The sequence below is a fragment of the Aspergillus nomiae genome, assembly GCF_001204775.2.
Source record: "Aspergillus nomiae NRRL 13137 chromosome Unknown contig00001, whole genome shotgun sequence".
NCBI classification, from domain to species: domain Eukaryota; kingdom Fungi; phylum Ascomycota; class Eurotiomycetes; order Eurotiales; family Aspergillaceae; genus Aspergillus; species Aspergillus nomiae.
This window is the reverse complement of record NW_015378056.1, coordinates 356,171-379,349: the sequence shown is the minus strand read 5'-3', so window position 1 is coordinate 379,349 and position 23,179 is coordinate 356,171. Positions and strand designations below refer to the sequence as shown.

Sequence of the window (23,179 nt, the reverse complement as noted above, 5' to 3'; positions counted from 1 at the left end):
GATCTACTTTACAGGATGATACTAGGTTCTGCGCTCCACTAACCACGGCATCGAGGAAGCCAAAGCGCTGTGTTTTGCATTGGTGGCTATATGCCTAGTTCTAGTAAGCCGCCAGCTCACTGTTGAAGGGCTCATTTTGCATCCCTAGTGCGGCGGGTAGTGTTTGTATAGCACCTCTCTGAGCTCAGCCAAGGGCTTGCTAGCGGTAGAACTGGTTTCCTGGTTGGCCGGAGTAGGTAGTGGGATTAGTATCCCTGCTTTAATCGATGCCTAACGCCTCATCCGTGCTCAGAAGCAACCCAGCGGCTAGAGTTGGTTGGTGTTCGTGACATTGCAACGTTGTACCAGCCTTTAACTCTGTGTGCCGAGTAACGAATAAACAGAATCCTGTTGGTACTTACGACACTCGAGACCTCAATGTCATAGTGCTTGAGAATTTCCCTGAAGCTATAAAGGGCTGGGATCGACTCCTCGTCTGGGGCAGAAGCTGACTTCAACACATGCCAGCTTTCCAACTCATTTTATCAATTCTGCATCGCAAATACAACCATCGCTGATCACCTTTAGCGGACCCTTAGCCAAAACCCATAGATCAACGGCAAGTCGGAATTAACAACTAACTGGTACGTGAGCGATACTTAGACAATCTTTTGTCTTCTAACCAGTCATAGGAAGATAATGTCACTGATCACCGACAAACTTCTTAAGTGTCTTTGGGAGCTAGCCCAAGCGCAATCTTCGAACGAATGGCTTCCGCCAAATTATGGTCTCATTTATGGAATAAACACCTCTTTGCAGAGAAGGAATGGGCTATCTCCTTGGAGCCTCCTCCGGAGGGACATGGCCGTCGACGGGTGGATATCACGATAGAATATTTTGGTCAAGATAGTAAATTAGCCGTTCTTGCCTTCCATGAGGCAAAGGCATTGAACGTGCCTCGAGATGTTCAGGATGCCGAGAAACAAGCATTCGATACTTGTATGAGATATCTTGGAGAACATCCTGAGTTGGAATTTGTGTATGCTTTTACATCATTTGGCACAGAAGGCCGAGCTTGGCAGTGCGATCGAGAGGAAACTTTTTTTACCCCCTTGTTTGGCTCACTCGATTTGGATGTGCGTTCCCAGTATGTTGAGCTTCATTCCTCAGAAGCTCGGCTGATCAGACAAGCGGTCCAAACGATGAAAGCTGTGCCGCCATCTGAATAGGGTTATGGAAGGTTACGGGCTGGCTTTCACATTCTAACACATCTTTTCATGTTCCGGGCGGAAAGATATTTTACGTTTCGATCTAGTCATCATATGTCATTATCCTATCACCTAGCTGGCTAAGATCGTGGTCCCATCGGACCTATCCAATAGTGTGCAATTTCTGATCTTGGTCTGCCAACGAGTTAGACGAGCTATAACCACGAAAAAAAGCAGGACGCAACAAGAATATGTGACCCAACAGTCGGAGCTTGCCTGCATAGCACGCATAGAGACTGCGCAATGTGTTTGGAAGTCATTTATAATGAACCCATTTGAACTAAGATTGGAACATTACGTAGATAGGCAGCGTATGCTTCCTAAAGCTTTCATGAATAAAGGCAGCTTGTGCGTATTATACAATGATCAAGGTCGGTATAGAACCGAGAGCCACAGAACCGACCAAGCCTTGGCGGAAATATGCGGCCCGTGCCTTGCATAAATACTAATAATGGTGTCGCTCCTCCCCGAACACTTTCTTATTTCACTAGCAAAGTCGACTGGTAAGCTGAGGTGACCAGGATAGAATCTAAACAATGACTACCGGCCACAGCAGCGCAGCTATATCATGTGACATCTGTTTAACTCCAAACCCCGCCCAATGTTGTTTCGGATGCCCTCTTCTTTCTTTCAGTATAGCTACAGTTGAGATGGTACCTCTCGAACTCCCTTTCTCTAGTGATTGAACATTATGCTGCCTAGATGTCTCCAAATCTATCATTATTGTCACCTGAATTGCTGGTGAACATCCTGCTGTCTCTAACACCCACAAGAGACCTTTACGCGATAGTCAAAACATCATCGCAGTTTAATCGGCTATGCAGCATATAAGCATTCCATTACGTCCGCAATTTCAATACACGTTACGCCCAAGTATGTTGAACTAAATAAAATATTGGTATTTTATATTTTCAGGTAAACGCAAACAAATTAAATTCAAGCAGGTTCCAGTGCTCCTGTTGCTCCTTGGGCCCTTTCAAACCCTCTTTGCAATACAAGGTCGTTTTATATACTCAGTACGATTGGTAGCGTGATGCAAAACTATGCCTTTTATATATCAACAGTACAGGTTAAATTTCATCCAGGCCGAACCCTCCGGTAAGGGCTGTAGTCAATGATATAATCTCAAAGCCTCAACCAATTGAATGCTATTACAACTACACGCCCAACATCCCATACTTCGAATTAACTCTATATGGCCGATAAAAGCCCCGCTAGAACGGCTCTTGCTGTGGAAACGCGGCACGCATATCTTTAACGAACTTCTCGTCCAGGAGAGAGAATAAAACTGGATCATTCTCCTCCTGCATCCAGGTAGCGTCATGCGCTAAGGCAACGTGAACCCCCAGCTCTTTTTCCAACAATCTAATCCGTGCCAGCGTATCTTTTGCTGCAGTGACATCTGTGTGGAGACAAGCCATGGTCCCGCCGACCTCGAAGGTCCCGAAGTCCTTGGTACCATCGAGTAGTGCCCTGTGTAAGAGTTAGTTTAGGTCTCGAGAAAATCAATAAATCGAGTACCGTGAATGACAACAATCCGAAGCCAACATAACCCACTCGCCTGTGGCGAGCCTAGCACAAGCACACATATTACCTGGCATATGGCCTGGAGCCTGAATGACCCAGAAGCTCCCGTCTCCAAAAAAGTCCATCGCGCGCTCGAACGGCCCAAAACGCTTCCATGGCCCCTGCAACGTCTCCCATCGTTCTGTCGCCCGTTCTGGATCGAAGTATCTTCCGTCCCATGTAGAGGATGGGTTCACGAAATGGCCTGGGCCGCAGTATTCAGATGTACCAGGGCCGAAAAGCACAGTCGCATTCTTAAAGGTCTGGCTTACTGGTCGGCAGTGATCAAAATGTGCATGACTATATATAGGTAAGACAGCTGTATCGTACCCAAACTGCGAGCGCTGCAGTCAGCGCAAGGGACAATTATTGTTTTCGAACCTGAGCAAAATGGTGTCGATTTCATCAGCTCCAACCCCGTTACGACGCTCGATTTGCTTTTCAATCGACTCGTGAGGATCCTGAGGATGAATTTCTTTAAATGGTCCGTTGACGATAGCTGGGGGAAAATCTTCTGGAACCTTTGACCAATTAATACTTTATGTTTCTGAGCAGGGACCGAGGCTTGGAGAGCAGAGAGACGTACTGATGACATTCCCAGATCCCAGATCATGCGTCGGTTTTGTTTAACGTGATGGATAAAAAACGCCCAGTTATACAGCCGAAACTCTTCCGGCTCCTCCCCCGCGTGGAGTATGTGGGACTGCGCCGTCATGCTTCCTCCATTAAGGAGCTGGACATGAACGTAGTCATCTGTCACGGGCAGTTCCATCTTGGGATCTGGCATGATAGGCAGTCTTATTGCTTCCTCGCGCAGCAAAGCGATCAATTGGGGATGTGTTTTCCGTCAATCAACAGTTGTGGGATGTTGGACGCTACAGCCAAGTGGGGTTCAACTATAGCGGGTTGAATTAGATTATGGCTCGGACCTTTCGCCTCCCATGGGGCATAATCCCGTACGGAGTATGTACTGACTTACGCATAGACCCACATTTATAAGATAGTATAACAATCAACGGCTAATTGTCCGATGAAAATCTGGGATGATATCTCTCTGGCACAATCTCTTTAATTTCAACTGAAGGTACGCAGTAGGATCAGAAATAAAGAGATTAACTTAGGGCAAAATCTTCTCCACCTACGCCACTACTGTCCATTCCTATGGAGTTATGGTTGAAGTTTGCCCTTAACGAAATGGGATCGTGCCTACATCTTCTCTCAGCCACGTAGTATATTCCGATGGTTTTGTTTATTGACCTTTGGTCTTATTAGAAGCTAACATGTAGTCCGCTTTTCCAATCGCAACATTTATACTGTCATCACGGCATATTAGTGGGAAGGGTGGCAGTTTGTGCCATCGACAATTTTGGAGAGTGAGCTTTTGAGGCCCCTAGTCTTGATCTTCCTATATGTGTAATCCTTGGCTTCGGTGCTGGCCTCATTATGTGGAGCAGTGAATTCTTCTGAAGCTTTAGCACATGTACGTTTGCCTCCAGGACTGATCACTGCATTGAGATAAACACCGGCCACGGGGGTCAGATAATCTAAGCACCACTTACATGGTGAAGAGGAAATACTGTAGGTTGCTTAGCTAATTTCTCACATCAGGGGCTCAAAGAGCCAGTCTATGTTAGAGTAAAGATGGTCGGTTATTCCAGAGGCAGACACTTCGCGGATCAGGCCAGTGCTATCGAAATAAACTGGTTCGGTAGACTCGTCACCGTTAGGAATATGCCATGAATTATGAACGTTTGGCATGGGAGGGAACAGGCTTTGTTTGCTTTGACTATTCAGGGCCCCCATACTTGACTCCAAAGTCCCTGCCGATTGATCATCTAGGACCTCACGAGAAATTCCCAGTTTTTCAGCCCTAGCCGTGGCGGCGCGCTCCATCAGCCGCGACAGAGGCTTTTGGAACAGGGAGTATGTCACAGGCGCTTCTTTCACACACTTATTGTACATATTGGTTACCACGTTCCAGGCATGGTCGGTTTCCGGGCTGATGTCCCGAGCGCAGAGTTCCGACAGAACGTAAGCTAAGGCGTGCCACTGCTTGTAGCTTCGGCATAACCAGGCAAAATGTGCAGTAGTTTCATTTTCCTGCAAGAAATAAGCAAATTCGGTGATTTCGACGGCGGTTTGGAAGATAGGATCGGCTACTTGTTTCGTGGAAGCCGACTCGTTGACGCCTTTTGATGTCTTTTGTATGTGGATCGCCAACCATACTTTCGACAGCATGAGCCGACCGATCGTTGCGACCATCCATTGTATAGGAACTCCAAGGTCAAAATGGTCCAGATAGTGGTCTTGAAGACGAGATGCTAGAGCTTTGACGTGGGCCTCCCGGTCACTAATTGATATCTTCGAATCCCGACCGAAGGAAGGACCCAATTGGGAGACGCTAGCCGCAATTTGGCAGTTGATAATGCAGAGAGTGATATCAGTATACCCCATTCTCTCGGATGGTAGCTCTGTCATATCCGGGACTAGGTCATAGCCATCGACGTTGGAGGGGAGACGTGTATCAAACGTGTCTGGTTTGATCTGGGTATCGGTTCCTTGATCCTCTGAAGCAAGCATGTCTAATATACAGACATGCCACCACAATCGTCGACGCATTTCTGTTTCGAAAGGGCTTAGGCCAAATTTTGATCCATCACGATGAATACCCTGGCCCTGAGCGATACGCACAACCACGGCAGCTTCAGCCCATACAATCCTTGTGTCACCTACTACGCGAAAGCACAGCAGAAAGACCACCGCTGCTTGAAGAACAGAGATATTTTGGGACCTTATAAAGTTGGCCTGCTTTAAGGCCCCGTTCACAGCTACACTCAAGCCCTGAATGGCTATGTCATGCGATTGTCCAAGTACTGATGCACACTGATCAGGTGCCATGCTAACGACAGCAGCAAAGCAGACAGATAACATCAGGGATCTGCTGCCGGGCTCTAAAGCGATGCCATCAGCTGAGTCGCGCACGATCTGCTCCACTGATGGTACATGCAGGACAGCAATCAACGGGTGAACGTGAGTTTGGTAGATACGCCACAACATGGATAATTGGGCTGAATGAGGATGGAACCCTTGAGAACTCATGTTGGTCCAATTAGTATCTCCAACAAGGCCTCCGTGCGGGAGGCCAAATGGTCCCAAGATATCTTCTGTCTTAATATCATCCTCCGACGATGAACTTTCAACCACATCCCGCAGCTCTTGGATCTGTAAATTATCAGCAACCACCGATGAGCCATTCAAAGAACACCAACTTTCCTACCTTATCTCCAAATATCACAGAAGCATCATCATCAACATACCGACTCCTCCCATCTCTGACTACCAACCGGCCACTCTGATCTGGTTTCTCAATATTTGTTCTGGTTGAACCAGGTACCTGATCCTCACTACATTTTCCTAGATTAGACACGGTGTCACCCTTGCCTGCAGGATGCATTGATCGAAGCCTCTCAGCATCTTCCAACTGTTTCAAGCGAGCCATTAATTCAGAAACCGGAGGTCTATTCAATTTTCGGGACGCCCGCTTTGCCCCGGGAAATACACAGTCTTTCCCCAACCGTGAGCATGCCTCACACGGGTGTTTCCTATCACATCGGACCTTCCGTTGGCGACAGTTGTTGCAGCTGCGCTTGTTGATTTCACCCTGGGGGTGGTTCGGCATGGTATTTTTGCGTAGTTGGAGGGGTATTACACACCGGGCGGCATTTTACGATTAGTTTGGGTTAATCTGTGGCATTGATACGGGATAGTATTGTAACCATTCTCTGATGGTAGTTCAAGGAGGTTGCATATTGATCGACATTTATTGACTTTGGTATAAATCGCTTGGCGTATGTGGCTATTATGTCATCAATTTTTTTTCCTTTTTCGCCTTCTATTTAGCCTTATCAGTGATCTATTGAGATATGTTTTCATCACTGTGCAGAATTCATAACTACTCTGCGCTTCAAGCCTGTCTGTCTCAATTTACTAGAGTGATATCAGTATTTAAAGTGACTAGGAGGTTAAGAATATTTGGTAACACAGAGTGGGAACTGAGAGCATGGAACTCTGTACCGTTGCCTCTGCGTAAAATGGAGAAAACGGGCATATTTCCCTGGAAAATCTTTTCATAATAATAATGGTACTAATTAGATATCATAACTCGGAGCGTGTTCTTCATTTTACTCCTGCAATTTCGAACTCGAAGTGGATACCGATCGGCGCACTAAGAGTAGGGCGCTTATTTGTGTGTAGACACTGTCGTAGTACCTACTTAACTATAAGTGAAGGAATAATATTCGGTTATCAATTATGAAAGTATTTTGAAGCTTACCAAGATGTTTGTTAAAGCTTGGATACTCTCATCATGCACTTTAGCGTCGGGGTTGAGATCAACGCCGAGAGTGGAGCCGATTACCAATTGACGATTTGAGCATAGGTTGTAATGTTAGCCACACAAAGAAAGATTCAAATCGGAAGACATCGCTCTATGGCAGAAAGACTAAAGTCGAATAGAAGTGCCACAGAAACAGAGTGAATTGTAATCTATTATAAAAATCTCGCCTGTTCTTGCTTTTTCTTCTTATATCGGCTGCATCTCATTCTATCTTACGGTCTTACTATTTTATCCCAAATGATTCCGTCGGTTTCTTTATCCCAAATAGCTTTAAGCAACGGAAAGAATCTATCGAAATCGAACTAATGACTTAGTAAAGGCCGAAGAGATCATCCAAGAGGTTCGACGATTCGGGGACGGGCCAGTCTCGCCAGACGGTCTCGTCGCGATCTAATGCATCATCACCATGCTTCCATCCCTGCAAAACAGTTTCCGTTATTCTCCCCAGCCCATCGATATTACGAAAGAAGGCATCAAAGAAACCAGGGACGCCAATATATATGGATCCTCTTAGCAGAGTCTAGAGTCATCCTTTTGGTCTCTGTTCTAGATATGCATCCATTACGAGGGACCTGGCAAAATGAATCGGGCCCACGGACTTTGACTGCTGAAATTATGACGACGACCAGAAACTTGCGAATTGAGAACGAGGAATACTCACCGACGAGGTGGAGTTTTCTAACATCGTAAACCGATATTTCACAGCTTGCTATCAGCCATTGGCGCCTTACGTGAACAGGCTACGACGGATAACGTTTCCTATGGGCTCGAGAATGAGGAGCGGAAGTAGAGGACTCCAGCGCCAGTTGAATAATATCCTTCAAATTACAGCCAGGGATCCAGATGTGCTTATAGTCCATGACTAATTCTGGGAAGGAACACGATTGTTGATGTGGGCGTTTGAAGAATTGGGGGTTATATTTCGGTGGTTTTGTGAGTGAGGATATAAAGCCGATGTTCCAGCGTTAAGAAGGGCATATCCAGGTCTAAACAACATTGAGGCCTGGCTAGAGACGGAAAGTGGGTTCCATTGTATTTAGTCAACAGTCGGGTTTTGAGGGTATATTGACCCTAGTTTCGATTTGCACCGTGTTCCCATATAGGGTTGATCGCCGGTAACACATTATGTTATTCATCGGTATTTCAGTGGAAATCGATCGTTGTATTTCCTCAGGTTGGTTTGTGTGATTCAGCTTTCTAGTATGCCTCATTTTTATGACTCTGCTGCACGGTCAGTGTTGGAATTATAGAACGATAATAAATGCCATGATTGTCAGTGCTAAGATACGCTTTTCTTGTCGCAGAATGCGCTGACCGTTCGTATGAGTCGAATACTCTTCAAATCCTCTCATATGGGTGCAACCTCTACCTCAACAACATATCAGGTGAGCGTCGAAGGCCCCAATTTGTCTTTGACTTCTACCCTGCACTACATCGCGGATTTATAGATGCTCATGTCGTCTGTTGCGATAGACTTGGGAACGAGGAAAACTCGGCATCGGGTTATGCTGCTTGATCGACACTGCTGACTGCTATTCAGGGATTCATATTGCTCTAGATAGGACTAGACCAGGTAACTATGCGTAGCAAAGAGCATATACGTCTGGTTGGGGGTTGTTGTGTTGGTAAGTGCCACTTGCCATTCTCCTCAGGACGAACCAAACGCAGTGAAAACCGGGGATACCTGTGATAACTGATGCGAAGTTGGACAATGGTAGAGCAGATACAGGCTGTCAATCAGAACCTACCTGTTCAAATGAAGAGCGAAGGGAGGATGGCAAACTGCGTTCACCCAATTCCGGTAAGGCCCTACGAGTCCCATCCTAAGCGACGTTCACACCTGCTTGGTTGTATGCTGGGCTGACAGGAGCAGAGGGGCCGATGAGGGGCATTACACGGGATGATGGGTGGATCTCATGTGTTGCTACGAAGGAAAATCGCTGGATTGCGGGTCTAAGGGCTAGGATCACGAGTGTGGATAGGATGAACACGACCACGGAAATAAATTCCACAAAAATAGTCCCTCGGGATGATACCGCAGCCAATGATTGATTTGGGATACACGCGATCTTCCTGATCTAATGTTATAGTGCAATGCAAATTAAGACTAAACAATATTTGGCAGTTCAGTGATGTCAAGAAAATTACTAATTCTAGCATTGAGGAACCCGACGGGGAAAAGGACGGGTGTAGGACGCAATTGTCCCTCAAGACCGTTTACCGCGGAGAAATACTAAAGAAAAATCCCTCTATGTCGCTATTACCATGTATCCATGCTCCCAAGCAACGCCCCTGAAAAGATAAGAATGCTAGACCGAAATCCAATGTAACTCCTCTCACTCCCTGTAGTCCGATGCAATTGGAGGGCTGTTGGATTAAGCTTGCTGCCAGGCTGCAATCTCGCCTGCCGACAGGTCTATGTTCTCTGGGATCAGGCTTTGGAGTTTTGTGACCTGTGATGGAGCTTTAAGATAGTTAGCTATTTAGAACCCTTCCCAGAAGAACATAAGGTGCCAGAGATGAAGTTGTCAACTTACTTGGCCGCTGAACTGCCGGAGCACCGGCATGAACCTCAATGACGCCCGAATCAATATAATCTCGCGTCGTCACTCCACTGGCGGAAGCAGCGCCCAACATTACTCGCAATCGATATCGTCCTGGCTGCCCGATGGTGAGCCGGCTGAATCTTCCAAACCCAGCCGTAGTGTTTCCATGACGGCTGCGCACACTCGACGTCAATGTGCCGGTCAGTCCGGGACAAGCCGCGGTTCCTGACTCATTTCGTAGCGACACATTCACGACCAACTGTTGCACAGAACTGTCTCTGGGGGCACCGACAGGTCGAACCGCAACGATCACCGGTAGGGTCAAGGGAACGCCGGGACGAACGGCTGAGGGAGGCGCACATTCGAATGTGATGCCGTATTCACGACTGGAACTACCGGAGCTGGTTCTTGCAGTGCTTTGGACCATATTGGGCTCTCCTTCTTCTCACAACGACGGCAGAAGAGATTGACAGTGGGGTACTGTCCCTTGATCTAGGGCCGATATAAGTGCGACTGGAGGACACAAAGGAATCAATGACACAGCACAAAGGAACATGCACCTTGCGAGGAGTAATAAGCAATGGACACTATACTGAACGAGACGACGCTGATTAGGAGAATGTTGGAATTGGATGAGGCAAGAAGATTCCCGGCTTCCATAACATGTTCATATACCTCTGACCCAAAAGAGCTCCGCATATAATAGGCAGTAATATAGATGCAATGTGAAATGGAACCATGGTTACTCTAATGAACTCCGCATGTTTGCCACCACAGGAGACTAGAGATCGATAGATCTGAATGACCAAATGACGCCGATCTGTAGAGCGAAATAAGGACCGGACAGTATGGGGAGGGGATGTCGGAATTGTTAGGGTTTGGTAGGGTTCGCACCGATAAGACCTGCAAGATTCTGCATACAGGACGTTGGTGGGGAACTCCCGGAATGTGGGCTCTGACTATTGATTTCTGGTTGACGCACGTTCTTATTTTTACGTTTCCCGCAATTTTATCTTTCCTTCTGCTGCTGTCTTATTATTACGCGTCAACAATGAGATCAGAGGTGACCTAAGTTTGTTGTACCATGGTCGAATTGAGTTTGCCTCTTTCTTGCCTAGAAGGCAAAGTGCAATGAGACATGTTCCAATGAAGAACTTTCCATTGATTGTTGGTAGGTTCGATCAGATCAGTCGCGGGATATGCAACAAGATTAGGGATTTGGTAACCACGCTAAGCGCTTCCGGAAATGCAAGGCCATTGGGTCGCTGATCCACAGTTGTTTTTTCTGTTTGATTTATTTTTCTTTTTCGGTGGCTTTTCCCATGAGCTCCTTTCGTTCAATGTGGTTGGAATGTGAGCTTGCTTCCGTAAACTTCGGGGAATTATTCACTGCTTTTCCCTTCTCCTTCCTCCGTTCTAGACCCACTTACTGCGCAAAGAGATTGTTGCGAGATGTTCCTTGCCGTTTAGCTGCCAGGCAAAGGAGCTAGGATCTCCAAATCGAGCTCCTTGCATCGATCGACCACATCGGTGAAGCTCAAGGATCATAAAATAACCGGGAATGGTTTCCATCGCTTTCTATTATCTCCCTAACAGTAGATTCCCGATCTCGATCCTGGATTTGCAGCAGCGACACTGAAAATACGAACTAAATTACCGTGTCAATGCGTCCCAATCATACCGACATGTTCTCTTGTTGAAGCTGTGGCCTAAGCGGCAATTGTGCCATCACACTACAGGTAGGCGAGCAGAGCCTGTGCAGCGGCTGATATGCAGGACCTAGCCCATTCTCTTCGTGTAGAAAATCATGATGATCAGGTATGGATCCCGGCCCAATGGAAGCATCCTCTTTGAGGAGATGAAGTTTCCAAGACCGTACCCACAGAATGAAAGCGAAGGGCCTAGAACGGAAGATATGGGATGCGACCAGTACAAAGTCTTCATCTGTGAAAGAAAAAGGAGGGTTGGAACGGAACAAGCGACGGAGTTGAAGTGAGAATACTGAAAGAGGAACAATGAAAGTGGGTCCGATGGACACCCGCCTCAGCAACTTCGCCACACCATCTGCCTGTTTAGGTTAGGAGGGGATACAAGCCACAGAGTCAATGCCGAAGGATCTCCACCTCAGCCTCATGAACTATGCTAACCAGGCATCCGGGAAAACACCCTCTCTAAGACAAACTCTATAGGGTTGGATTGCAAACCTTCCAAGTGACCATTTACTGCTGCCTTGACTGGCCATATCTTCCCAGCCCCATTTTTGAGATCCGTGGATCTGATCACACCAACAATCGGTGGGTCCCCACGAGGTTGTTTGTGGCTGCAGGTCCTTCACCTTGTGTTGTCTAGATCGACCAATCATCTATTTGCTGTCTGATCTACACAAAAGTCTAGACGGGATCCTTCTCTACTCACTTTGCTATGGTTACCGGCATGGCTACATTGCTCAAGGCCAACAAGTTGCTTTGCTAAAATTCACGGTTGCATAACCTCGTGATTGAGTATAAGGATCCACCAGCAACCGTACGCAAAAAAGGATAGCGATCTGCTTGAGTGGAACCAGGGCGATCAGTATGGCGCACAAGGGCAAAAAAGCAGGGAGCGAAGCGGTAAAACGGGGATGGCGCGTCTAGTGGCCTCTTCAATCACTGTCATCAAACACCATGAATCATGATCGGATGGATAGCTTCTGTATTTCGGGCCAAGATTGTCACCATATCAAGACAGGGGTAAAAGTAAGGCATAGGCTGCAGATCGGTCTCAATCCTGTGTTACCCGGTTGGCGGTTCTTGGTCCCCAGTGTAGCGGAACATGCCACGCACATAGAGGTCTTTGCTTTTTCCTGTACCGACTTTCGGACCGTATTTTGCGTCTGCCTGCAGAGCATGCAAGATCCATCAGATTTTTCATGTGAATCGGCCCTCAACCATGTGTGAGCACTCTCATCTGATTGGCCCATGACCCACTAGCCACAGGTGGCTTAGACTATTGATCAACGTTGATTCTGTGGCGGTGAACTATCGAGGATTCACTATCCCATCAGGGCCATCACCAACAACCATCACACTCCTTGCTGAATCAGTTCACTCAACATAACTGCCTGGTTGTCGGTGAGAAACTGATTGGAGTTGATCTTGTCCAGCGCTAACATCTGGATCAATCTATGCGGACCCTTACTTGGTCAATTATGTATCCAAGTGCCGCTAAGGCCTCCCATCTGGAATCCTAGATGCTACCCAATCTCCCATTCTCACCAAGGATTTCTCCTTATCTGTTGCCGTACTCAGCGTCTCAAGATTCGGTCACCTCCTTCCATTGCTATGATGCTCATCCCTTCCCATTTCCTCCTCTTCTTTTCTTTTTCGCGGTGTTGGCCGGAAGTTGAGCATCTGATGACGTGATTAGCCATTCATCCTTGGTAAATGACGCTTTACCCAACGAATGCCTAGAGATCCAAGATCGGCGAACTATATCTTATGCAGGTGCTATCTCGATCTGCTTCTAACTGTAAACGTTATACCTGCCCCTAACCGCGCGTACGCAGGTGGCGACAAGCCGATTCCTTAGTATCTGACATCAGGTGGACAGAGTGTCCCTGAGCCGATGCATTGCCTGTTTTGTCATGTCGCAAAGGATACTAGGTCCACTGCTTCATATTCCATATCCCAGTTATTTCCATTACCACACATGGTCCATGTGGACCCACTTAGTCATTGCGAAGGATTTCACTTTATTTTTGAACCTGTTTTTTTCTGAACCCTGGTCACACACCATTGACACAATTCCTTGATTTGATCCTGTAGTGGTGGCCACTGAATCAAGAATTCCATTATGCTACACTGGGGAGTAAGACATTGACGTTGAAGATCCGCCAGAATTCCTGGATCGGATCTCAGACCAAACTTTTCGCAAAAAAAGTAACGAAATAGGCAAAGCAAAAATAAATAAATAAGGCGTTCGCATTTGGATCGGCCGTTTGTGATGAACCATTGGGTTGGTTAAGAATACGGTAGGTACTAGGCAAAAGGACTACCAAACCAGCTGATTGGGCGAATGGTGATTGCTTTGCAGTTTAGGCTAATTTAAACACCGATCGGATAGACAGGGGTATTTATTGTTCTGCCTGGGATTAGAGAACGGCACCCGAATGTTTACTTTTTTCCAGAAATGATAGTGTAGATGGAAAAATCGGAAGCAGTGGCGGGACGGACACGTAGTATAGTTGGCGTCTTATAGGATTTTTCGGATGGAAAATTTTGTTGCGAAAGCTGAATTGTGGACGGACTGTTTTGTCAGATCCAAGCACAAACTCGCTTTCTGCTAAGAAAGAGCTCTATTAGCCACTTGGAAGCCTTATGAGTGACGTAATGTAGCTGAGAAAAAAAGATATTGACGCATCTATCACAGATCCCGAAACACACAAAGACCGATGGCAATTTGCGATCGTGGTGTTCCTTTCCTGGTGTTTCAAGCAATGGTGCGATATAGTTCGTCCAATGGGTGTGGGTTATCCAAACAATCTAGGTAGAAGTATGATGACCCTAATGGCGAACTAGAAGCGAGTGAGCGTTTCCAAAACTCGTAAGCCCATCATTGGGGCATAGTGTATGTCTGCCAGGTGGTTCGTAGACAGTAACATCTAGATATCGACAGACGGGAGACGAGTCCGCCATCGCAAAAGAAATTAGATCGCTCCAGTTATGCCATTTTGACTCAAGAACCATATCGATTCTTCAATTCTGTCGTTAAAGCCAACTGCGTTTCTGTATACGCAAGGCTAGCCCGACAAGTTCCACAAGCATGTTAAATGTAGATATCGTACAAGAGGTGTAACTGATACATTTTCCAGGCAATCTTTTGTGTACTGTGGGACGTTTAGCGAGAGAAGATGTGCATCCTGGAAGTAGAGTAGCTATTATCCACTTTCCACAGTGGTTAGCCTGACTTACTCATTCCCCACTCATTATTTCCTGCAAGAGTATATATCATTAAGTCAGGCAGATATGTCTCCTGACTCAGAGGATGATGAAATCAACTTTGCTAAGCGAAATTAAAACATTTGTTTATAATTTTACTCAATAGTTCTGGAGAAATCTCCCTGAGCAATCTATTCGAAAGTATGAAAAGCAGCCTGGTGAGAATGGCAGACGGGAAAGTGGGCAGCGAAGCCTCCACCCGGGATTATAGTAGCTGTCTAAAAGACTGTAAAATGGCCCGCCAAAGCCAAATTCCAAACGATGTCACATGCAACATATGTATGTAAATATTTCATGGCGTCAAAATTTCCGGAAGCTGTATATTCATGGAGTCGTGCGACAACCCGGTCTGGTAAGATTGCAATAGTGGATCCTAATCTTTCGGTGTCATCTCAGAGAAACTACGAGGCAGAGTGTGCTGAATCCTAGAATGGTCGGCCTCGCTCGGTGTCGTTATGGTTACATGTCCTTTGGGGATGCAGGGTAGAGTTCCGGATCGTTAAGCAAGGGAGTATCGCTCTTCGGGTGGGCACGGATGTGTTTCCAGGCAGATGATTCCCTGTAGACTGGGCATTTTTTGGAGTGATACGCATCGCATCATTGTATCTGTCGTGAACCTAGCTTGTGGGAAGCGCTGGCCCTGAATACTTGCATGAGCCATGGGGTCATATATCACATCTTGCTTTCAAAAGGACCCAAATCATGCATGCATCAAGTTATCTGATATATGAGTGAAGGAAGTACCTTGTGCATATGAACAAGTATGAAGCTCCAGAAATGTCTCCATGGGATTTAAGCAGGGCCCGTGAATGATGAGTATGGTCCATATTGTACCTATATAGCAACACAAGAGGGAAGTGAGGAGCATGGTTGTTCAATTTTCACGTCGATGGTTGCACTACTGATTGCACAGATGGTGAGTGCTAAAGGGTGTATCCTGATATGAGAGTCTTGGTACTCATATTAGTAAGGAAATGTCATCAGAATGGATCCTTTTGAACATGGGTTTCCTTAATGTATGAAGCATTTTTCACCTGATTGGCTGGTCTTGGGGAAATAGGCCCTTTGGTGGTATTGACTGGGTGTAAACCCTGCGAGCGAGGTCATCCATAACTTGCCATTTCCGAGAACACAACTTGCCAAATCAGGGCTACGTTTGTTCTAGGGTGAGGCAATCGACCCGACTTCAGTCGTGCCTTCCTCTTGCGGCTCTCACATGTTCCTCACGGCTGACTAGTAGTTGTTCTCGCTCGACAAATCCCACGGCGGCTTCACTTCTATTTCCATATTGTTATCAGGATGATCATTGAAGGTCCCTTCGATGGCACCGGTCCTTCCCCGACTCTCTCATACTCTACCTGGCTATTACCCTCCAATTAGAGGCGCACCCCCCATCCCTATATCAGGGCCAAAGAACATTACTCTCAAGGCTATTCTCGAGCTCTTCACTGGGACATTCTGCATCTTTGTTGTTGCCGTTCTAATCTGGAAGCTTGGAAATTTCTTCCGTCGTTTCACGATGGAAAAGGTCCTTGGAGGAGGAAACAGCCCTGCACGTCGCTACGTAAAGGCCTGGTACGGGTGGGTGCCACTACAACGTCAAAAGGCCAAAACGTCCATAGTACAACAATGTTTCGCGAAGGTCCGACAATGGGCCACATGGAACTCAGCGAAGAATAGTTATTGTTCGATTTGGTGGAGCTTTAATCATACGGAGCTGGAGGCATGCAAGCAGGACTCAATGTGCCAGCGACATTGGAGAACACATCTCAAAAAGCGCAAACCTACAACGGCAAATGCTATCCGCAGCCCCTGTGGACACGCCTTTAGGTCAGGCCAGGGCGCCGGGTCGTGCTACTCCTCAAATATGGCCGGAGTTCTGCAATCGGATAAAATGGTCAACACTTGTCCTGAAAGATACAAACTACCGAGGAGACAGCGCAGGAGACTCTCCTCTGTAAAAGAGTTGTTCAAGGATGATCTGCGATGTGTGGCACCTGCGACCCGAGCAAAGCAATCTACAATGGCTCTTAAATACTGTACTATTCAAGCAGGCAGACCCTCGGCGCGCTCGCTCAATCATAAAAGGTTCCTCTCCTTGGATCAGTCTGCTTGCGTTCTTACAAGAAAAGACATCTTTTTCTATATCTCAAATAACGATCCTTTAGCAAAACCTAACCACTCCCTTCCTCGTCTGTCGGATCTCAAGATTACCTTTCGGAGAGTGGGAAAACGCGCTGAAGGCTCCTCGAACTCCCAGAGACCCACAGACCATCGCCGAAAATCAAGGAATCTTCGAGCATTAATATATTCACGCAAATACCAGGTTTGGTCTGCCCAGATGGGATTGAATGTCCCAGAGTGTGGGAAATATAGCAAGCATCAATTTTCAGTTCCTCCAGGGAGTCCCAGGTCCGAGTTGCTGACTGAGTTCTCGTCCCATCGCACGACTCTCGCTAAAATGATAAATGAACAAAGGACTACCGCATGTTGGAGCTCATTAAGTGATTCGAGTGGCCTTAGTATCTCCGGCACTCAGAAACGTCGTGTGGAAAGAGCTAGTGTGATAAGCTACAAAGCAAAAGTCACCACTACCAAAGCCCGGCAACCGACAACAATGCTGTTCAGGCAAGATCGATGCCAGTCGCAGACTACTCTTTCCGTTTCTAAGCATCCAAGCCACGTTCAATTTGATAGATTCCAGTGTCCATCTACACGACTACGAAAGTCAATATGGTCTCAGAGAAGTGATAAAGAAGGAAGACCCCAGAGTAAGAAGAAGGCCAACATGCTTGGAACAACATCCGCACAATTTACTATTCCATTGAGGCATTTGAGCAGTTGGGAGATCATGCTGATAGACGGCTTGGACCGAAGACTCGGATGGCTCTCTCAACAACTTATTCCGGGTCGAAGACCGTTTCACTTCCCTTTACTTCCCAACCATTGGCTTAATATTCGGACTTGGATCGTTTATGACCCTGCATCGCGTGCCCCTATCGATGCAAAGCGGCAGTTTGGGGATCCTAGATTCAACACCCCCTCCCCAACGTCTCAGAATCCTAAGCGTAAGTATCCTGAAGCCACTCGTAAAGTTGCCAACACGCCGCGGATCGAATCATGGAGAATAGCCGTCAACCGAAACAGAAGAGCATCGGGGTTGAGAGACCTTGTCAAACGACTAGAATTATACGACGACTCTGCTGATGATCCCCCGGATGGATATATCGACCCAGCCTGTTGGTTAATTCGAAAGCCGCCACAAGGATATCAGCTGTCAGCCAGACAAAATGCCACATACTATGAAGGAGGGGCCGGCTGGCAAGAAAGATTAGAGGACTGGCAAAATATCCGCCGTGGGTATCGCATCCGCAAGGCAATTCATGAAGGAAGGGCCAACAGAACTAGAGCAAAGCAAGTTGCAGTCGGTCTCACTCGGTTCTACCAGAAAGCGTATCGCCAGCAAATCTAGGCCGATGACTCCACCTCAACAATAGCCTTAGGGCGGTTCGCTAGGTGGGAAACAGCAAATTTACCATACAGGTAACGATACTCAGCTTTTCTCCTACCATATCCTGATTAAATGTCCCATCCGGTGATGTTCGCCCTTTTGCTTGCCATTTCAGTGCAGTGGCGCCCGGTTCTTACTATATAGTAGGTGTACGGGTAAACCTGTGGAAACAAACCAAGTAATTGTACATGCGCTCGAGACTAAAAGTAACTATGATTGTAACTAAACAAGGAAATTCAACAGTCATGGTGCGATTTGCCCAGTTGCCAAAACTCCGGTAAGCCCTCGTGTATCCGTTTTCTAGTTTAAGACGCTCTCTCATGAGAAAACATGGCCAACAAGCGTCAAGGTGTATCGTACAATATGAATCCCAGTATTTACTCGCAATGTTCGGCCCCGAAAGCCTGGTGGCAGTGTTCGCATCGAATTGCTTCGAGATAGTGCTCCAAGCAACTGTTTAGAAACCGGGAGGGTTCACGCGCTGGCTGACTCGTGTCCATTTCGGCAGCTCTGTTGCATAAGATATCAGCTACAGAGTCACATATCCCAATATCTTGCTTTCCATTCTATTCTGGTTTTCCTCTTCGCGCTCGCCAGGCCAAGGATGTGACATTTGAGGTGAAGAGGGATCGCACGATCAAAAGACGGAGGATAAGGGGTAACGTACTATGAATGCCTTTGCGGTATGTCTTTTCCTTCTTGTCGAAGAGAGTGTATTTATCCTTGGGCAGCATCTCCTCCTCGCGAGGCATTTCCCGATACCACCGGTCGACGGATCGCGCTTTCTGTCCGTTACGGGCAAGGGCTGCGCTGATGGTGTCTACCACACGATCGACAGTGCGAAGGCGCTTCCTCTGGCGAGCTTTCTGGGGCTGCGAGATTCGCCATGGGATCTTCCTATTATGGAATAAGAAGAGATGGTTAGAATTCAAGCTGGACGTTCTTGACGAAGACGTTCGGGGAGGGGCAACTGCAGCGGATTCGGAGAGTTCACGAGGACTAATTGGGTTACATACCAAAGAAGACCTGAGAAAAGAGGAGACGACGCTTTGAACATCTTGTGTGGCACGGAATCTGGGTTGCGATAACAAAGGGCAAGTGTCTAAAGGTGTAGTCACGGGCGAAAATCCCGTTCTGAGGTCAGGTTTACATGGTCCGTGCGTCGTCCGACCTCCGCGGATTAAAATAAAAAACCAATGAAGATGCCAACTGCTTACACGCCGATGATCCGGGGTCCTCTTTTTTACCCCGTCCCTGTTTCTTTTCCTTCCATCCTTCTTCCCCGCCAGGCTCGAAACGTCGCAATTATTTTCATGGGGTTTCAATAACTTCATGATGTCGGGCGAAAGGGATTCCGGTGCAACAGGGGACTGTCCCTCCTTACCCTGGAGGGTCATGTCCTCGGTGACAGTCTTTGGTGTCGCTGCGCTATGCCGCTCGTTTTTGTATACGCTGAGTCGACCCGAGGTCAACGGCCTCGATTCGTTCTTGGAGTTACTCGACTCTCGAAGTGATCCGTTACAGAGAAAAAGAGGCCTACTCACAGGTACTTTTCCCGCTGTTCATTGTCTTTTAACAATGATCTGACGAGCGATGGCTAATCTCACTATTTTACTACAGTTTCCAACCATATCAGCGTGTACGTACGTACGATGCGCCTCAAAATGGCCGAGGCGACCTGATTACTCGCGACAAAGAAGAGCACACTGACCGTGGTCGCTAACGAGCAGTATGGATGATCCGATCATGTGGGGTTTCCTACCATTGCGATACAATTTTGGTTTCTCGAACTGGAACAGAAGATGGGGGTTTGGCAGTCATGATATCTGCTTTCAGGGCAGGTATGGCTTTGTTTCAATTTCCCACATCGAAAATCTCAGCTAACGACGGATTGAAAGGCCCTTATCCCTATTCTTCACCATGGGTCAGGTTCTCCCCACCCACCGACTCGCACACTCACCGTACGGTGGTGTCGCACAACCGGCCGTAACCCAGGCGATCCGATTGTTATCCAAAGGACCCTTCCCCGTCAACGCTCACAAAGCCCGCCCCGAGCGACAACACTGGAGCCTACAGAACGTCTGCGTCGATCCCTTTTCCGACCTTCCCATGGCGTACACCACCAACGGAGAAGATTCGCATCTGGCTCCATCCGCATTCTCTTGCAACTCTTACTCCTGGGTCCACATTTTCCCGGAAGGCAAAATCCACCAGGCACCGAACAAGACAATGCGCTATTTCAAATGGGGTGTTGCTCGACTGATTCTAGAAACCAATGAATGCCCTGACGTCGTCCCTATGTGGGTAGAAGGGTTTGACCAAGTCATGCATGAGAGCCGAGAGTTTCCACGGTTCCTCCCACGACCGGGGAAGGACGTTAGTGTCACCTTCGGACAGAAGGTTGATACCGACGCAGTGTTCGGGGATATGAGACGGCGATGGCGGGATTTGAAGGCCAAGGCCGAATTGAAATCTCCGGAGACTCGCGACCTCCCCGTCGGCGTGTTGAGCGACGAGCTTCTTAACGGAAAGGAGGCAGTTGAGCTGCGGAAAGAGGTCACCAAGAAGGTTAGGGACCTTGTGTTAGATGTAAGGCGGTCGCGGGGGCTGCCCGATGAGGATCCAAAGGAAGGTCTTGTTGAGACATGGATTCAAGAAGGACCAAAACGGGAAGGGAAGATGGATGATGAATCGTGGGTTCGTGATATATGAAGGCCTTCATATGTCAATGTATATTAGGCGCAAAGACAGCCAGAAGTGTAAATCATCAAACTAGAAGAAATTTGGCCCAAGCTCTACCTTACTGTTACATCAAGCGACTCGGTTTCGGTGACTCAGTGGTGGGGGCGAATTTATCAGATAAGATTTAACAGCTTCCGTCCCGCACTTCAGCGTCATTTCCAACTCTCTCCTATCCTCCACCCTCACACATCCCTCGATGCCCAAAAAGCATCATAGGTCTACTTTCACCAAACCGGCTAGCACCGCTCACCATACCCTAGCTTCCTCTGGCCCCCGAGATGATCGCTTCCGGTCGTCAGCAAATGAGCAACCGTCCGTCAACGACCTGATCAGCCATCTCCGCCGTACTCAGGTTTCCAGCTCTCCTTCCGACGATGGCACCAGAACTACTTTCAGGACAGTCGCACCGCGATCCGTCCATCCCTCGCTGCGGAATCTATTAGAGATCCCCGAAACCCCGCCTCCCCGCCCTCGTCCGGATGCCCGCCGCGCCGGAGTTGGTGGGCGACGGGTGAGAAGGACCGCTGGACCACCGCCACCTGAGAGCTGGTTGCTGGGAAACTATTCGCATGAGAATCCAGAGGGAACTGGTATAGAAGCTGGTGCAGCGGAAACCGAGAGAATCATATATCGGCTGGATCGCCTCCCGGGGACGACATTTCCCCGAAGAACCACCCTGCTACATATGCTGCTGAAATCTATGGCTTTGCATTGGGCTTGGCATCTTGAATATGATGGGGAGTTCCTTGCACTCCTACCTAGTCATATCAAGGTGCTGCTGCTCAGCTATATCAGCATTCACGCGAGAGACCAGCCGTTGCGGGGTATGATGCATGGTCTAAGACCGCTGATTGAGAAACATCGGCCTGAGGCAGACGATATATCGCAGGATAATGATTTGGAGATAAGCCGTCTAGATCTAAGTGGCGCCTTAGGACGCTGGATTACCTGGAAACAACTCTCTAGCGAACTGCTGGTGTCCGCGAAACCCAGTACCGTGCAACATACTATGAAAAAGCCCATCCCAGCGTCCTGGGACGATGAAATGAACGAGGATGACAGTCCTACCATCGCCGGAGATACGCTCCTCCCTAAAGGTGTCACCCAAGGATTGCGCTTTGAGAATCTCCGTTACCTCTCACTTGCACATCCAATCCCATCTGCTACTGACTGGAACTCGCTCATCAACCTCCTCTCCCGCCTCTCGACCATAACACATCTGTCATTAGCACATTGGCCTGTCCCAACAGTCACACCAAATTCCATTAATGCCAGTGTACGACACCCAACGCAAAGGTCCCTAACCTTCGCCTACGGCGGCACAGACGCATATTCCTCATTCGAGAACAACTGGGCCGAAGCAGCCGGTATCCTGCGGAGGCTCTCTCGCGCAACTTACTGTCTGAAATGGCTCGACCTGGAAGGCTGTGGCGACTGGGTCCCAGCACTAGATTGGGATGGCGTTGGGCCAGATGGTGAGGCGTACGTCGCCGGTCCGGAATGGAATGGGTCATGGAGAGACATCGAGTTTGTCCGTCTGGGCCCGGGATGGCTTCCTCATATTGATGATAGCGAGTTACTGCCTCTTCCCCTTTCTGGACAACATGGCGCTGAATCTTCATCTCACGCGTCGCCATCTTCCGTGCCTCGTTCTCTAGCATTCTCAATGCATGCTCCGTCTCCTGATCAGCCCACGGATTCTGATGATCTCCCATGGGACGTCGAAGTGGAGCGAGTCAAGTATCGTCGCGAGAAGGAGCTCGAACGGTATCGGGAAGCCGTGAAAGCTGCAAAAGCAGTTCAGCAGCGGGTACAGCGGACAAGAAAGGCGGGCAAGGGAAAGTGGGTTCATTTTTCTTTTGGTTTAGAAGGGTTAGAAGACGGTGTCCTTAGACAGTTGCTCGGGAAGGAGTATCTGAGTCTTCTACCTTGATGCGATACAACCGGTTGTAGATACATTCGTTGCTAGTAAATGCTAGTAAATAACGCCATGGTAATATGGCGAGCCAGAGGCCGTTTCAGGGCTCTGTCAAATATATATCAAAATAGAGTTATTTTTAACAGCGGATGTACATGCATTTCTGGTTCTATCTGTTGTAGCTTCACTGACTGTCTGCCTAGCCACTCATGTCACTTGGATTCCAGAATTCGGACTGATTAGCATACAGACTGCGCTCTTTGGCTATCTATTTATA

General features: G+C 47.8%; 6 protein-coding genes across 6 annotated transcripts; 2 read left to right on the top strand and 4 right to left on the bottom strand.

Moving 5' to 3' along the window:
• Positions 1-2,461: 2,461 nt before the first annotated feature.
• On the bottom strand, positions 2,462-3,600 carry ANOM_000268 (MBL fold metallo-hydrolase; the record flags this gene model as incomplete). Its single annotated transcript, XM_015545526.1, has 4 exons — positions 2,462-2,720; positions 2,769-3,113; positions 3,195-3,334; positions 3,400-3,600. 4 exons carry the CDS (start codon positions 3,598-3,600, stop codon positions 2,462-2,464), a joined length of 945 nt encoding a protein of 314 aa, XP_015412531.1.
• An 812-nt stretch (positions 3,601-4,412) lies between these two features.
• ANOM_000267 (fungal specific transcription factor domain-containing protein) lies at positions 4,413-6,312 on the bottom strand (the record flags this gene model as incomplete). The annotated part of the gene is made up of 2 exons (XM_015545525.1): positions 4,413-6,035; positions 6,091-6,312. 2 exons carry the CDS (start codon positions 6,310-6,312, stop codon positions 4,413-4,415), a joined length of 1,845 nt encoding a protein of 614 aa, XP_015412536.1.
• A 3,272-nt stretch (positions 6,313-9,584) lies between these two features.
• On the bottom strand, positions 9,585-10,182 carry ANOM_000266 (uncharacterized protein; the record flags this gene model as incomplete). The annotated part of the gene is made up of 2 exons (XM_015545524.1): positions 9,585-9,673; positions 9,747-10,182. 2 exons carry the CDS (start codon positions 10,180-10,182, stop codon positions 9,585-9,587), a joined length of 525 nt encoding a protein of 174 aa, XP_015412537.1.
• Positions 10,183-16,052: 5,870 nt separating this feature from the next.
• Positions 16,053-18,203, top strand: ANOM_000265 (uncharacterized protein; the record flags this gene model as incomplete). Its single annotated transcript, XM_015545523.1, has 1 exon — positions 16,053-18,203. The coding sequence occupies one exon, from the start codon at positions 16,053-16,055 to the stop codon at positions 18,201-18,203; it is 2,151 nt and encodes a 716-aa protein (XP_015412538.1).
• Positions 18,204-18,427: 224 nt separating this feature from the next.
• Positions 18,428-19,335, bottom strand: ANOM_000264 (mitochondrial 54S ribosomal protein mL60). Its single transcript, XM_015545522.1, has 3 exons — positions 19,259-19,335; positions 18,910-19,139; positions 18,428-18,752 (listed from the first exon to the last, which is right to left on the bottom strand). Exons 1-3 carry the CDS (start codon positions 19,297-19,299, stop codon positions 18,700-18,702), a joined length of 324 nt encoding a protein of 107 aa, XP_015412539.1. The 5' UTR covers positions 19,300-19,335; the 3' UTR covers positions 18,428-18,699.
• An 827-nt stretch (positions 19,336-20,162) lies between these two features.
• Positions 20,163-22,917, top strand: ANOM_000263 (uncharacterized protein; the record flags this gene model as incomplete). The annotated part of the gene is made up of 2 exons (XM_015545521.1): positions 20,163-20,935; positions 21,135-22,917. The coding sequence occupies 2 exons, from the start codon at positions 20,163-20,165 to the stop codon at positions 22,915-22,917; spliced, it is 2,556 nt and encodes an 851-aa protein (XP_015412532.1).
• Between the last annotated feature and the right edge of the window lie 262 nt (positions 22,918-23,179).